Source organism: Hippocampus guttulatus, chromosome 15, assembly GCF_054856545.1.
Source record: "Hippocampus guttulatus isolate MCC_2025c chromosome 15, RoL_Hgut_1.0, whole genome shotgun sequence".
Lineage (NCBI taxonomy): Eukaryota > Metazoa > Chordata > Actinopteri > Syngnathiformes > Syngnathidae > Hippocampus > Hippocampus guttulatus.
The window spans coordinates 5,777,496-5,794,992 of NC_141275.1; the positions used below are offsets into that span (position 1 = coordinate 5,777,496).

General features: G+C 42.9%; 1 protein-coding gene across 1 annotated transcript in view; it reads right to left on the reverse strand.

Moving 5' to 3' along the window:
* Nucleotides 1-11,399: 11,399 nt before the first annotated feature.
* Nucleotides 11,400-17,497, reverse strand: part of spns2 (SPNS lysolipid transporter 2, sphingosine-1-phosphate) — a 59,694-nt gene continuing 53,596 nt past the window's right edge. The window contains exons 12-13 of the mRNA XM_086131250.1: nt 16,113-16,159; nt 11,400-13,109 (exon numbers count right to left, since the gene is read on the reverse strand). Of these exons, the coding sequence (XP_085987376.1) occupies nt 16,117-16,159 (43 nt within the window). The 3' untranslated portion in view covers nt 11,400-13,109; nt 16,113-16,116. The remainder of the gene's footprint in view (nt 13,110-16,112; nt 16,160-17,497) is intronic.

Sequence of the window (17,497 nt, forward strand, 5' to 3'; positions counted from 1 at the left end):
GTCCTGCATGTTTTCCAAGTCTCCCTGTTGCAACACACCTGATTCCAATGATCAGATCATCAGCATGCTCTGCGCAAGCCTGACATTGAACCTGTTCATTTGAATCAGGTGTGTTGCAGCAGGGAGACTTGGAAAACATGCAACACAGCGGCCCTCCAGGACCTGAGTTTGACACCTATGTTCCAAAGCTATGGCGTCATTGAATCCAAACAATTTTAGAGGAAACTGTGGCATGCATTCTGTAAATTGAGGTGTTCGTAGTTTTTGAATGGATGGCTCTACGTTAAGAACAACTATGTTAAGCAAAAGGAGAGATGGACTTCGTTTGAACGGAGCTTTATTTCCCAAAACGTCTGCACCGCAGTATGAACAAGAACACACCTCCTTCGGCAATTAAAACACTTCCTGCTTTCCTTTTCTTCAGCCAATCAGACGCTATGACGTCATAGAAGACAAACAATTTAGTGGCAACTGTGGCATGCTGTTATCTGGCTTTCATTTTCAATTGCTCTTCTCAGCCTCTTCCCATGCTTTAGCACGTCAACAATTCGGGTACACATGTATAGTTCGACCCAAGCTGAAACCAGCTTCCATGCCAATAATTTTCCCTTTGGTGCAACTTCAACCCCAAGCAGCAGCAGGTAGAACCCTGGTCGATGTGGTGTGTTCGAGAAGTGCCGCAGGCAAGAGTTGAAAAGTTATTTGCATGCACCTACAACACCTATGAATGGTGATTATGAATTAAGCCATTGAAAAAGAAAAAAAAAAACACCCGTAGTACTACAGTAGGTTCGGAAACACTCAGTTCAGTATGAGTCATGAATTTTTTTTTAATCAAACTGTGGCGGCTGACAACTTGCAAGAAGTGATGTGTATGTATTACAGAAAATATTACGAATGAGAATATGAATTTTTACGGGCTCCGACAAATCCTTGGAATCTGACTTTTAACTTATGAAGTGAACGCTATTGCAGATTTTAATATGTTGCGATTATTTAAAAGCAATCACACTTGGGGCTGATACTTCACTTCTGTTGGCAGCTTTTCAGTTTGTGAACACCGGCATATGGTTGCCAAGCCATCCCAATACAATATACACAGTAATGCATATCCTTGTTTATTGACAGTATCACTCAAATATATTCCAAACTTATACGTACCTGTGGCAAGAACGCAAAGTATAGGAGAGTCTGTCACCAAAATGCACCTGTGGAATCGATGGATGGTGCAAAAGATCACTGTCAACGGCCGCTCAAAATATCTCATTATTCTCTCCCACCTCCTCTTTTTTTGTGGGCCTCTTTTTCTTGACAACTACACCATGTTTTTGTGGTTCAATGAAAAAATAATTAAGTCCAGTATATATGGAGCCTGAAAACCCAATGCAGGCCATTTTTCCAAATGCACTTAGTGAATAGATGTGCAGTGCACAATCGCTTGCCACAAAAATTTCCCAAGGGTAATGGTTCGAAATAGTCCACTTTAGTCGGCTTTGCCAGCGTCAATCTTTACGCGACAGTTTTATCTCTGTGGTACGCTCTGTTGTCGTGTTGAGTACTCCAAAAACTATAAGACCATTAAGACTTGTACTGCCTTTTTCCCAGTCTTTAATGTAAAAAAATATAATAATAATGGAAAAAAATCGGTGCATGTCTATTAGTGTAATGTGTGTGTTCACCAACCAAGGGCTGAATCTCTTTCATTACCAATTATAAAATGGACCAGACCTGTCTGAGTGTTGGCAGACTGTCTCCTCCACACAAGTTAATATTTAATGCTTAGTGCTTGGAGGGAGACATTTGTGCTGCTTACGTCCCATAAATCTCACTTCCACAAGGCTGCTATTGGCTTCAGCCTTCAGCAATCGGCCAGTTCAGGGATCGACTGCTCGTTCTAATGAAGGGAGACTTGTCTTTTGTGTGTTTGTGTGTGTGTGTGTGTGTGTGTGTGTGTGTGTGTGTGTGTGTGTGTGTGTGTGTGTGTGTATGTGTGTGTGTATATAGAAAGATAAACAGTGAGCGCCTGTGTGTGGTGCTTGTTACTGCATTCACAACACTGAGCGGCATCACCTCCCCGGTCTGCTCGCTAAACCGTCGGTGCTCACAATCGCAAATGATCAAACCTGCTCGATCGTTACAATCGTACATGCACATCACGTTGCCATTTTTTTTCCGTCATGTGTGGGTAAATATTAACCAGGTTGGACATTTACGATTGTAGGCTGCAGGATAATGGAATATCTTTCACGATCAGGCCATTCCTCACTTTGATCAGAAGGTAGGCGGATGGGTGGAGTGGGCTTGGGGGCAATGCTGAAGTTTGTCCCGATTACCATATTGGCCCGAATATAAGACGGCCCTGATTATAAGACGACCCCCTTTTTTTCAAGACTCAAGTTTGAAAAAAGACTTTTTGAACACCAAATACATTTTTATACAGAAAATAATTACAGTACATCTGAAACACATGATTATACAGTAATCCCTCGTTTATCGCGGTTAATGGGGACCAAAACCACCCGCGATAAACGAAGATTTGCGAAGTACCTCCATATAGGTACATGTGCATATTTATAAGCCCAAATTTAATGGTATACATTCATGTAGAAGTAAATTTTGAAGTAATTAACATGACTTAATGCTGTATACTAATATATTTAAACATGCATAAGTTAGGTTAGTTTATGAATAACAAAATACATATACATGTAGTACAGTACTGTATATGTTGCTCTATGTGACTCGCTGTTGTTTTGCTGACTTTCGCTGCTTCTTGCGGACCTTTTGCGGTCTTAAAAAAAAAATTAAATAAATAATAGATATTTTTTTCTGAATATGTTTGAAAAAATCCGCGATTCACTGAAGCCGTGATAAACGAACCGCGAAATAGCGAGGGATCACTGCAACAATATATTTGAGAGAAAATGCATGTTATTTTGCCTCATTCAAATCTAAAGTGCAATCACATTCGTAAATGACAGTGGACAGTTTATCATCTTATCAGATTACAAGTTATCATTATTGGTGCATGAAAAGGTTAATTTCATAGATCAGTATAGTTTACCGACATCCTGCGCATGTTGCTTTCTTAACCATCACTGTCATCTTTTAAAACGGGAGCAGGTTTCCGCGGTTTGTTACGCTTGCTCTTTGTGTCAGTGTCCGCAGGCTACAAGGCATGCGCAGCATGCTAACATGCGATGGCATTTTGCCTACTGAACAGATTCCGGAGACCTTTTCTGCACCATAGGCTGGCCTAAGCAACATTTCTGTCATGTTCTGCTCTGCCTTGTTTTTTTGTTGGGTTTTTTTTTGTTTCAGCACCAGCTGGAGAGTTGGGCGTGGCCATTCAGCGGTGCACCTGTCTCTTGTCAGGCAATCAAGCTCCAGTGTATTTAAGGACTCTGACTTCTTATTGCGCTTGATTGCTTTTATTGTCCAAGTGTTGTTTTTGTAGACTTCTTGCTGATAGTTGCTTTCCTTGTCATAGCTTTTGGTGTTGACAGTATTTATTTTGTTTGAGTATTGTTGACCATTGTTTTCCTGCCCTTTTCATTTCATTTAACAGAAACTGCATGTTCTCCTTTAGCTGAATGTTTATTCTTGTGATTGTAGTTTGTAGTGTGAGACTGCGCTGCAGCATCATGAAAACTGTTCCCAATTCTCACACGGGAGGTGCAATAATCACAAGTCACCATGAAGTATCAATCACAACCGCGTGTTGCTGATGTCATGAGATTGTGGTGACGTACCAGATGAAGTGTCCAGGTTGTGTATGATGCTAGTACCATATTTTCCGCACTATGAAGCGCACCTAAAAGCATTCAATTTTCTCAAAAGCCGACAGTGCGTCCTATAATCCGATGCGCCTTATATATGGTGTCACAGTCTCTTGATGTTCCCCACTGAGTTGTTTCCCTGTTAGTGTTCCTATGCCATCTAGTGATGATTTTTAAGCAGGAACCCATTGTAACGTAAAAGGTTTCTAATTGACACGTGCATTCGCCAACACACACTCAAACAGACAACTACTTTCTGAGCTCTGCGCAGCCATTATGAATCGAAGATAATACCAAAAGCATAGTTATTTGGCCCCTCGTGGATGTGAGCCCACAAGCTTTGTGTGCCTTTTTCTTGAATCAATTGTCTTGTTTTGTAATGCCACTTAGATGTTTCGTGTCCGTGCGTGTGACCAGTTCTCATGGCTTTGTTACAGCTGCAGCATTTATGAAGGCTCGGGATAAATAAAGCTGCATTGTATTTTATTGGATTGGCTGAGCCCTATAACGTTTTAAAAATAGGCCGTTCATTGAAGGTGCGCCTTATGATCCGAAGCGCTTTCTAGTGCGGAAAATACGGTAATTTAAATGCAGCCATCGTTAAAAGAATGACTTCCATCTGGACAGTGTGTTTCTTGTGGAGTTGAGACATGATGATGACTGACGGCTCTCATCCAGATTCGCAACCCCTCAGTCATAAAAAGGCATTCTTGGAACAAGGCGTAGACTAGTACTGACGATTTTAAGAGAGCACGACTCACTGCACTGCTAAATTAGACCTGATGACTTTCATCAGCGTCACATCATTGGGTGGGGAAACTCATTCTCCTCTCGAATGAGGTTTTAAATGAATGAAATATTACAATGGATCACAGCATTTCACCTTGAAGCAATCCGCATGCTCAGACACCCAAAATTGCATACACTTATGTATTAACTCCACGGGCATCAATGTCATGCCGTGACGGCACAGAAGTAAACAATAATATATAGTACCACCATTTATTTTTTCTTGATTTTGGGGGGGGGGGGGCGTAGCTAAAACAGTGACCATGGATGTACTTGGGCATCAGGCTTGAGTTAAAAAAATTTTTTTTTTACAAAACACACAGAATTAAAACACAGATTTAATATAAATATTTATTAATATACAATTGAATAGAATGCTGTCAATTATGCTTGATAATAAAAGCTAACGCGACCCTTTCAATGAGTGAAAAAAAAGATTCCTCAAAATCATCCAGTCATATAATGACTACTTTTCACGAATATTTCCTGACACATTTAGCCTACGGTCATTTCCAGCCAGAATTCACATGAACTCAGATTTTTGGCAAGTGTCTGAATAATTTGGCCTCAACTGTAAATTGAATTCTATCCAGCAGATGTAGTGTGGTTAGCGTGGGATTAAAACTAGTGATTATATTTTCTGTGAAGCTGCAGCTAGAGCCTGGGAACTGCTTTACACCCAGTTCACATTTGTATTTTTTTGTTTCGTTGGTGTTATTTTAAACCTTTCTGTAATTTAAAATGACATTTGATTCTCCTTTGGACTCACATAGCAATCGGAAATGAAGACTTCCTAAAACACACACGGTTAACTTTCCATCGTCAAAATTACTTCTCACATTAGATCCGGCATGAATGGAAGTACTGTACTGTATAATTTTGCTTGTTATCAACCCACTTGATCATATAGTTCCCATTCTCCTATTATTATTATTATTATATCCCTACTGCCATATTTTCATGATCGACGCCGTGTTCCTTAATATGTGATTGAGAGTAAAACGACTGGAATGTGGAGCTCATGAATGGTGAGACATGTGAGCTCAAGTACAAAAAAAAACAAAAAAACATTTCATTTCTTCCATATGTGAAAAGACTGAGAATAACATTCCTCTGAAGTGGCGCTGTGAATTTTGTGGCTTTGATAAGACAAACGACAAGGAACATATGATGAGCTGATGTTTTTTCAGCCAAACCTGAGCTGCTTTCAATATTTGACCAAAAAATCATTTCATGCCTCGATCACTGTTTTAGAAAAGAAGTGTGGAGGTTGGTACTGAAATCATTTAAAGCACAGGTGTCAAACTCAAGGCCCTGGGGCCAGATGTGGCCCGCCACATCGTTTTAAGTGGCCCGCGATAGCAAATCAAAGATGACAACTTCCATGATACTTGCTAAAATGTGTAGCAAAATTTCAGATTTTCATATGTAATAAATCAGTAACATGTTCCCAAACCCCCTCATTACAGTTACTTCAACAATAGTTGAATAAAATGTTATTCTCGATTTCTTAAATCGTTTCAGTCATCCCGGCCCTCCAAGGGAAACGGTATGTGGCCTGCGACAAGTTTTTGATGAAAGCTTTATCATGGATAATAATGTCAAGCTGAATTTAAAGAACAGAAGTACCCTTATAGTTGTTTGTGCGTGTATCCGGTGTGACTTGTTCATCTGCTTCCATTCATGCAGAGCCGTTACCATTCATGACCTCAGTCCGCACACACAAGTCATTCACAAAGCTTCTTCGCTGCCTCCGTCTCACGTGTGAGATGCACCAAGCCAGACGCTGCCACGCATGCGGCCACGGGCACGTGTTATAAATAGCCTCTGGATGTTTTTTTTGTTTTTTTTTCTGAATCACTAAACGCTGCGGAGGAAACATTAGTTCTAAATATGGAAACACGAGAGCTAAAGATGGCAACCAAAAGTCAGCCGACATCATTCGCTGTTTGCCAAGTCAAGCGAGAAAGCCGCTCATGTTTAATTCAGAAAACTTTGGCGATTCGTAGACTGCGACGTTGAGCCCGCTGCGGTGAATAACAAGCCAAGTTACAGCGGCAGCACTATTCCCTTGTCAATTGACATCACATCATCCTTGTTGGTATGCATGCGAATCAAATGAGTCCCTCACTGGCACAGTATGAAATGAAGGCCCCAGCTGTTGGGCACGATGAGACATCAGTGTGATCTTCCCAACAAGTTTGAGGGCAGGTGAGGGGTAAAAGTCTTCCGCTACTCCCACCGCGGGCTTAAACTATCACTTGCCATTCTTGTCTTGCTCAATCGTTGCCTTTTGTGCCCTCAATGACATTGCTCAACCCACCATGAAGCGCAGCTCTTATTCCGCATGAGCTGACAGCAACGAGGAGGACGACATATCTCGTCTCCTCCGGAACATGTGTCAGTTCCTTTAAGCGCGACGTAACGTATGTGGAGCCTTGCATCAACGCACACGCTGACAACTGAAGGTTACTTGGCTCCTCAGGCCCGATGGTTCACACATTGCGTTTGAATTAAGCTCAAAGAAGTGACGATCGAACAATACAAAAATATACGGATGCTTGAGAGTCAACCAACTCAAGAATAAAATGTGTTGATTCCCGAATTGGTGAACAAATAATTTTCACAGCACATACTGTGTAGTTCCTAAATATTGGAGATTTTCGGGAACATGGTCAAATCCAAGGAGAGCAGAAACATAAAAGTCATTTGTGTGAGTGTTTGGTCCCTATCACCCACAAATGGTGAAGGTTTATCCATCCTTCCATCCATTTTCTGATCCGCTTTATCCTCACAAGGGTCGCGGGGGGCGCTGGGGCCTATCCCAGCACGTCTTCGAGCAATAGGCGGGGGACACCCTGAACCGGTTGCCAGCCAATCGCAGGGCAAACATTGACGAACAGCCATCAACGCTTACACTCACACCTGGGGACAATTTGGAGTGTTCAATCAGCCCGCCACGCATGTTTTTGGAATGTGGGAGGAAACTGGAGTACCCGGAGAAAACCCACGAAGGCCTGGGGAGAACATGCAAACTCCATACTCCATTTAGCTGGAATCAAACCCTGCACCTCCGCACTATTATGTCGACGCGCGAACCACTGGACTACCTGGCCGCCTTCATGAAGGATTAACAAAGTGAAATTTCTCATTCCACATTTTGATGTCCCAGAGAGAGAAATATCAAATGTAACATGCGCATATTATTGTAAAATGACAACCAAAAACTTGGAACTTGATGGGAATTGAAGAATCATGTCACGAGAATTCGCGCTGCTTGAGTTCAGTTTTTTTCAGACCAGAGAAGTGGATGGGTGAGACATTTACAGTACGAACATGATCGTGCAGAGCAGATAATCTTGAATTATCTGACACGATATCACGTCTGTTTTTTTTTTTTTAAACTCAAAGCACCAGGACTGACAAAAGATTTGCTCATTCATTCATCCACTAACCCTGATGAAGATCACAGTTTGAAAGGATTTGCATGTCATATTTTTGAGGATTAAGGACTCTGAAGCCAAGATAATAATATGATGCTTATGAATTTAAAAGTTCCTAATGACAGACAGAAAGAATCTCAGTGGTGCTCACGCTAAAAGCTGACATGGATCCTCATGAGTTCCTTAACTGTCCAACAACAGGCTCTTGAGAGTCGATGGTAATGACATTTTTTTTTTTTTACAAGGGCTGGTCCAAACAACGCCGCCTTTGAACCCTAAACAAGTCGAAGCTTCACATGGCTCGGCAGGGACGGGACCGCCTCACTTTGCCCTCGCGCGTTTCACTAAACTGTCCTCTGTGAGTTCAAGCGCTGATGTGTATATGGAAATTCCACCGCTCCCGAGAATGGCTCCGCTTTTCCTGTCTACGCCCCAGTGTTTCCTGCCCGCATTTGAGATCCGAGCGCTTGACTTTGGGGTACATATTTGCCTGCCTGTGGGAAAGGGTGTGGGTTGGTGTGGGTCATCCACCAACCAAACATTGATTCTCCACTTTGAGCTTCCTGTGGCTGCTATATAATCTTGCCCCCCCCCCCCCCTTTTTTCAAGCTGACACATTTCAACTGCAGCGCCGTCTTAATGAAAGACTCCAAAAAGCATAATCCCTGTCTTCTTTTGTCACTAATGCAGCTTATACTTAACTTTGAGTTTGCACAGGCTTGTCATAGACATATCCATTAGCGCCATTTGCATTCATGTTAATTTACTCTGTCCTCTGTAATGAACATCAACCCAAAGAAAGCTTTGAGGTGCACTTGTTCACGTCCGGCAAAGGTAAATATTAAGTTTCTTCTTCTTTTTTTTTGTCTGTGTGGCGAGTCTAAGATGTTTCAGTGCATCTGGACACCCCTCAAGAGACTCTCAAGATTATTTTACAAGCCAGGCCTCACAGAGCCCTGCCTCACTGCACCTGAACAATATACTAGTTCATTCCTGAACTCAGTCAAGCACTGTGGAGCTGTGATTTAAGTCAAGGCTTTGTGAGTCGACAAAGATGTCGACAGGAGAGAGAGAGAGAGAGAGAGAGAGAAAAAAAAGAATGTTTATAGCCACAGTTAATAAAAACAAACAAAAAAAACCAATAGAGTGTGCTTTCATGATCAGACGTTCACTTCGATGCAGTCGAACACATCAAAATGAAATTATGATTACTTTTATGAACAGGGCTAATGGGGGGAAAAAATAATTCTGATACGAGGGTATCATATTGCATTGCGTAACATTGGATTTACCGAAAAGAGTTACATTTGTAATACACTGCACCATAATGGGAGGTGTTTGTTGGTGTGACCGATGTTGTTTTGGCTACTTTGTTTAGCGGCAAATCATAAGAAACAACTCTCAGTATGACCATGCTTCCTTCCTTTCTTCCTTACTTCTTAACATTCAAATGATCGATCAATTCACTCTGGTTGAAGGTCATGTACAATCCATAACGAAACCGCCTCATGCGCGCAACCAGATGTCTTGTCCCTATTTGCTACCTGGTCGAACTTTGAGATGTGTGCATGCATGTGTTAAAATCCAAAATGTACTGTGTCGTAAACGTATTGAGAGTCATTGTTATACCACGAGAAAAAACAGCCGTAACCTTACGACCTGACACCGTGCCAGTGACAATCAAAATGAACTATTTTTATCATTTGTATCACAGCTAAGTTTTTGGTCTCGGCTTTTATTAGAACAAAGTCTCCAGTGAGTCTATGGGCGTGTCCAGGGCAATGACAATACAAATGGCCTACTTTTACTTGAAAGAAGGGAAGCCGTGGAGCAATTGGTCATCTGATTTGAAGGTGTTTAGCGGTCTATTGAAATAGTTTTCCTTTAGTTGTGCTGCTCGTTTCATTACTGGCCCCCCTATATGTATAGATGTATATATTTGTGTGTGTGTGTGTGTGTGTGTGTGTGTTTGTGTGCATGTGCGTAAGTCCCCATTACGCATGTAAAATTGAGTTTTCTGAAGTCCCCAAATGACATGGTCCAACCATGAGTTCATAAATTCTGATATTTAAACGTGTATATAAGCTCACAAAGCCACCGTGTGCATCCCTAATTTTTTTTAAATCGCTGTATATCATTTGAAAAGGGTGGTCCCCATAAGTGATGAATAAACAAGTGGTCCCCAGAAACCATAAAAACCTGAATTTTTGTGCGTGTGTGTCTATGCGCGCGCGCGTGTGTGTGTATGTGTGTCGTTAGTCCACATGCCGAATAAATAGATACACGGACAAAATGTAAGGTGATTAAATATTGTTGGTTTATTTTGAATTACAGATGTGTACATTTTGTATCAACCCATGACGGGAGCATCACAGTTCAGTTCTATCAGATAATATCGGTTCACACTTCTCTCGGGTCAGCCTGCCTAAAAATAAAAAAAATGACCTCTTTGTTTTCTGCTTGAACATCAGAAAAAAAAGAACAGATTTCTTTATTTACATTATTCTTGTATGACAAGAAATTGTGCATTCTCAACACATCATCTCAGTGATGATTAACATAGACTTACGAGATACGACAGATACTTAAGGATTGGTGCGAAATCCACTCAATTTGGCAAATCAAATTCATGACTCATTTGTTGTCCGATGCCGTGATGTGAGCATGAAATGACCTCTTGGGGTAGAGGCAGGGGACATGGATGCTACGCTATTGTTGAAATAAAATCCCTGAACATTAATGTGCAAAATGATTTAACCAGTTTTTGGAAAAAAAAACACAAAATGAAGCATCAATTAGCTGTTCCTTCTGTGTGTAAAAAGTGTGAGATAAGCTTGATGAGTTGAGCCTTCGTGAAACAAAATGTCGTGAAACCAGCAGAACCAGCAGGCGTCTCGAAACCCAACCACATGAAACAAAGTGTGATTTACACAAACCTAACAAATAAATACATTGCATCCAAGCCATCACTTTACAATATATTACGATTGCTGCATATATATATATATATATGCATATGTATATATTTCATGAAAACATTTGGTAATAATAAAAATTAATTTCAGGAAGGTAAGAAGCTTTATTAAGAAGATGCATGCGTATAAATGCATCAGGTTGGACACAATCACATTCAGTGAGCTCCACAGAGAGAAGCTAAAGCTAATCATCCATCACCAAGGACACAGCCCATACACGCACACACACACACACACACATGACCCGTTCGTCATGCGCACACATCAGTGCTACAAGGATTCCCGCAATGACGTCGTCACTTTTTATTCCTCCACCAAGGTCTACTCATCCTCATCATGTCTATTTCCTTGCAAGCCTGAAAAGTGTCCCCCCCCCCCCCCCCCCCCCCCCCACAAATCCTCCCTCCTCTTCCTTTTCATGCACCTGTTTCAAAACTTGGACTCTTATTAGTGGCTTTCAGGTTTCCCCCCAAAAAATTGCATCCACCAGTTACTGCCAAAAAATGATCCTTTGAGCTGTCTTTATGAATATTTTACACTCAAACTAACCTTTAACATTTTTTTCCCTCCTAGTTGAAGTTAAAAAAATGTGATAGTGATCCTCGCTTATCTGTTGGAACATTTCCCTTTCCTGTCTGGGATTTAGATTTCCTTCAGCAATAAACTAATGTCTACAGCTCATGGCAAAAGTTCTTTTCTGGTCAAGGCATGAGATAGCTAAAATATCGACAGGGGGTAGATGTTATTCTATCCAGTGTGGGCTGGGGCTGAACTCTTGTCTTTAAAAAGAACCTCTGTGAGGGTATTTTGTCCAGAAATTCTAAACCAAACATCAGAGAGTGAGAAAGCCAGCTCACTGATAAGGCAGTGTGGATAAAAAGCTTCCACCCCCCCAAAAAAGTATTGCTTCCCATATACATCAAAATACTTTATACATCCCCAAGTCACAATAATAACATTCTTTTTTTTTGGGGTAGGGGGCATATGTACATACCATAAATTATAAAATATATAATCCAGTGTTTTTTTTAAACCACCTCGATTGTATCATTTTGATTCCTCTGAGACAATCACAGGCAGTAACCTCCGACTATTAAAACAGACCTCAAATCGAAAAACATCCAAATAAAGATTGTGAAAAATAACTGGCAGAACTTTCTTCCCATCCCGTTCATGCTCTCTGGCACACACGCTGATTTAAGTGCTCCCAGCTAAAAAGGATACGCATCTGAGGCTTGTCGGAAACAGCTGGTTTGCTCTGTGGACAGGAGCGCTTTAAGGCTGATTCACCGACCCGTGTGCAGTAACACTTTTTGGCTCTCGGATGAAGACTATGTTTACACACACACGCAGCGCGGCCTTACTTTAAATGCGATCGTGGCGGCCGGTGAACGCGGCTGTTGCCTTTGTCCCAAGATGATGTGAAGGGATGAACACTTGCGGGTTTTACCGTAGCATTTTTTTAAGTTTGCAGCTTTGGTCTGTTCTACGGGCTTTCGACGGTGAAATCCACACGTATGATGGAGAAAGGGGAGGGGCTGGAGCTTGCGTTATCTTTTCATTTGAGGGACTGAATGGTGCATGTAAACATAGCCGGTGGTGATGTCATGAGGGTGGTCAGTGCAAAGTCTGAAGGAATGTAATGACACTATGGCACTTGGTGCAGATTTGACAGCCAACTGACGGACAAGTAGACAGACAGACAGACAGACAGACAGACAGGCAAAGACAGACAGCGCAGGTTCATGGTCAGCTTTCAGTAGTATGGCATCAGGGGGATGTCACGGAGGTCACCTCCTCCCTCTCCGAGTGAAAGTTCAGCGGATCCTCACAGACAGAGGTGAGGTGGACACCAGCTGTCACGTTGGCAGGCTTTGGCACACCGCTGGGCGTCATCTCACACCCGCTTGTGATTTCCGAGGCGTCACCAAGGAGGAGAGGCAAGACGCTCCCTCACGTCTCAAGCAAGAGGCATTTCCGCGGGGGCACGTTAAGACGAGGAGCAGCAAGGGAGGACCCCGGCCGTGGAGGACGAGGGCACGGGTGTGGCTTGGAAATCAGCGGCTCTTGAATTTGATCTCCGCTTTGTGATCCCGGTAGCTGCTTTATCACTGCGTTGTCACCTGGAAGAGGAGAGGAGGCGGATTGCGTGGTTAGTACGTGTCCTCGCCATGGGTATGTAATTAATGTTGAGGTCCAAAGCTCTTAGGCCATCTGTTCGGACCTTCATGATACAGCTAACACCAGACTGTGACCTAAATATTTCCCCCTGCATCCATAACAACACTTCGTGACCCCAACACCCAAACATGCAACAACAATACCATGCTGTGCAGACACACACATATTGACATCAAACGTACTTTGCAATCTAAACTGTTAAAAATTGGAATAATAAAGTACACACATATCGAAAAAAAAAATGAAATACACAAGAGAAAGGGAAGAACCGCGCTCGCTTCCTCAAGGTGCCATTGCTGTGATGTGATCAGAATGGATGAGACAGAAAGTGGCGTGGCCCGCTGTCTATTCCGGTCTGTCATCCGTGGCCTGCCTGCCACCGTACACAAACTACAACTGCTGCTACAATGGGATCAGTGCCCGGGAGCTTGGCACAATTCCATTCTTGCAAATATCATATTGACCGTAGATGTGGGTGATTTAATCAGTGTATGAATTAGCCAAGGGTTGGGCTTAACTCTACCAAGATCCCAAGGTTGATTGGTAGACACTAAAAGATGTTAGGTTGTTTTCCGAACCCACTCACGCTGATTTTGAGCAAGTTGGGTAACCTTAGCCAATATTTTGATCTGGCAAGCGAACATTTGATTTTATGAGCTGAAGCCACTTGCCATATTGGACATTTTGTGTAGGGTTAGGGTTAGGCGGCCTGGTGGCCCAGTGGTTAGCGCGTCGACCTCACAGTGCAGAGGTACGGGTTCAATTCCAGCTCCGGCCTCCCTGTGTGGAGTTTGCATGTTCTCCCCGGCCTGCGGGGGTTTTCTCCGGGTACTGCGGTTTCCTCCCATATTCCATGTGCGTGTGAGCGTGGCTGCTTGTTTGTCTGTGTGTGCCCTGCGATTGGCTGGCAACCGGTTCAGAATGTCCCCTGCCTACTGCCCGAAGATGGCTAGGATAGGCTCCAGCATCCCCATGACCCTTGTGAGGATAAGCGGATTAGAAAATGAAGTATAAGTAAATGTATTCTTCGAAAATATCGATGGTAGCAGTGGGTTAACACAACTGGCGTCGTCAGATAACTCAGCATTTGCTTAGTTCCTTTCGGACACAGCGCTGGGTTCACTATTTCACCCAATCTGGGTTAGTTTTAGCTCAGAGCGTATAGTTGGATGAGGAGGAGAACTTAAATGAGAACAAACTTCAAACAAATACATTAGGGGATACATACTCTTAAAGGATCATTCGCAGTCTAAAATGTGATGAACTAGTTAGAATTCCACCTTGGCTACAAATAGATCGGATGATTCCATCATCGTATGGCAGGTTAGTCTTCCCTCAACCCCCCCCCCCCCCCTCCCTCCCCACCCCCTCATAGCTTTACTCTTCCTGAGCTAATGGGAGCTGGCGAGGGAATAAAGTCCAATGAAGTTGATGGAGTGGTTTGGGACTGACAGGATGCAGATCATGATTAAAGCGGTTCCTGGCTTCACACTTGGGCACAAGTGGAAGTGTCTGGTAAAGGAGGTCAAATATTTCATCACTGGCACAGTGTGTGACGCACGGTGTCTTCCTCTTTACTGCTGACTTGCGTTCCAGAGAGTTTCTACTCAATGAATGTGTGAAGGCTAGCAGCTGTATAAACACGTCGCTTTGGATGGCGGCGGTAACCGAATGCGATTTTCGCTTCAAGATGTGATTCCCTTCACGAGCTGCGTGGTTCCTGCAGAAATGAGCGTGAGGTTCTGCTACTGTCAAGATCTCACGCTGACTAGCTTGAGAGTCACTAGCGAGAGGATGTCCTGCAGTGCGGAAGCCGAGTCCACCCACCAAGAATGTTAATTGCCTCTCAGCGTCTAACTTTGGATTTGAAGAGGATTGTCAATCATAGTTTAATCGTTTCGAAGAGTACTGCTTCACTTCATCTTCATTCGTCAGCAAAAAGATGATTGGGAATGCTCTGCCTTGGTACATGTCACGGGCACACACGCTAGTTAACCCTTTCATACACCCTGTAACTCGATAACATGATAAGCTGTCCGATGTCGTAACCGCTGTCCGTGAAAGGGTTCAACAACCATTAGCATCATTCAGCTCAAATGAACCGGTACGAGTGCTCCGATAGTTTTACCAGCTAATTTCTAATCAAGCTAACGCCAACAGTTGCTTGCTTGACACCCACATCCGCAATTATTTGTATACAAAGTTTCAGATAGCGTCAAGAGGTCGAATAATCATGGACACTACAAAAGAGGTTTGACAACATTTGGCCGAATACGATAACCTTTAAAATTAAATTTTTGGTGGAAATCGGTGAGTCAAGAGTTTATTCTTGTAACTCTGAACTGGGCCGGCGACTACATTTGCTTCTCATTGTTCTACTGTGCGGACTTGGCTGCGGCATTGCCCCTTATTGTTTTGTTTTTCTTTTCTTCCCCTCCTTAGTTAAAAATTAGAGAGCTTGGGGCAACATGTGTGTACATCTGATAAAAAAAAAAAAAAAACGTCCAGGAACTGGGGAAGGCTGCTAGCATGGGTCCTGATAAGACATTAGGCAGTGGGTCAAAGAACCGCACCAGGAATGTTAGACACTCTGTCAGCACAATGCTACTGTAAAGCAATCAGTCGTGTGTATTTTAAGTCTGGATAACCTCACGTCAAAAGGAAGTATGCTGCTTCAAGCCAGACACACTTTGGTGTTCCTCCATCCAACCATCCGTTTTCTATACCGCTTATCCTTTTCCGGGTCATGGGGGAGCTGCAGCCTCACCCAGCTGAAGACAATGCTAAGGACTTGTGGCCAGTTAATCAAATAGTAGATAGAAACAGACAAACTTTCGCCCTCCCAATGTCCCCGAGTGTGAATTGAAGCTACGCTACCTGCATGCAAATGAACCAAAATACGATCAGTGGTGTTGATGTTAAAAAAAATAAAATAAAATTAATACCTTATCACACCTTGACCGAAGTGGAGGGCCGTGAGAGCTGGCTCAACCTGATGAGAGAAAGAAAACATTTATGAATTTATATGCCAAAAACTGTTTTGGGTAGTAACCCTTTCATGCACCCTGTAAGCTGATCACATGATAAACTGTCCACTGTAGTAACCGCTGTCCATGAAAGGGTTAATGGCGGTGAAGGACGATATATTTAAAACTAGTCAAACTAATCCGCACTGCAAGCATCAACACTAGCACATACCCCAAAGCGGCTTCGTTTTTCTTTCACCACCCAATCAAGTACGCTGAGTTTTCGAGCCGTTCAGGCCAAAGTGCTCATTTTTTTCCCCCTGATATGCATAAATGAGTCAAAACAGGGTGGCCATGGCAGTTTTTTTTAGGCCATCACTGAAGTCCCCAAAGCAAGCAGTGCTCACACATCATACTGAGCGAAAAAGATGAAAACATTTCCCGGTATGGTGGCTCTCGTTTTACGGCGGTTCTGACATTTGCCATTTCCAACGGACAATTGCAAATGTACCATTTTCCCTTCGGTTGCCTGGAAGTGTTATTCATCCTATGTGGGTTAGTGATATATAAAGCCTCACCCTTTATATATGAGAACACCACAGCAGAGCACTTAATTAGATGAAGTGGTGTTCCCGTGGCAATCACAATGACACGTCTCTTCTAATTACAAGCTTACAGTAGCATCAAATTAGGTCCAATATAAAATCAAATTAGAAAACGTTGCTGCATTTGGTCCTAAAATGGTTGCAGTTTCCCTACACCCCTATATGGATGTGCCCAACGAGTCATCACTGGCGTGGCAGATGAGATCTACTCGCACATCGGTAAATGGAGATCAGGCGAGTGTGTGTATGTGGCGGGGTGTGTGGCTAGGGGCGGGGTTGCACAATGAACTATTAATGGAAAGAGTGTCGCTAAAAAAAGCAAGGAGCCTCGAAATTAAAAAAAAAATGCTCCTTGAAGCTGGAAATAGATGCGCTCCAGTGAGTATACTAGTTCAGCTCCGCCACTTTATACAAATAGCTCAGTATGCGACGACGTACTCAAAGAAGGGGAAACGGCGCTCTGTAAAGTCAGCTGGAATTGATCCAATCAGAGGCTTCATAGCGTGAATGTAATCTACAAATATCCGCCGTGGAACAACCCTTGTCGTACAAAAGGTGTCACCGTTCTTGCCCCCCGAGGAGACAATGTTACATAAGAGACCGCTGTTGTTAAAGTTTTCCTTCACTTCGATGTCTTGTACAAATTTGTGAAAGGGGAGCGACTATGTATTAGACTATGTGAGGTCTGTACCGGGATGTTTGCGAAGCATAAATACTTGGAGCTGGTGTACAATTAACCTGTGTGTGGGTGAGTCCACC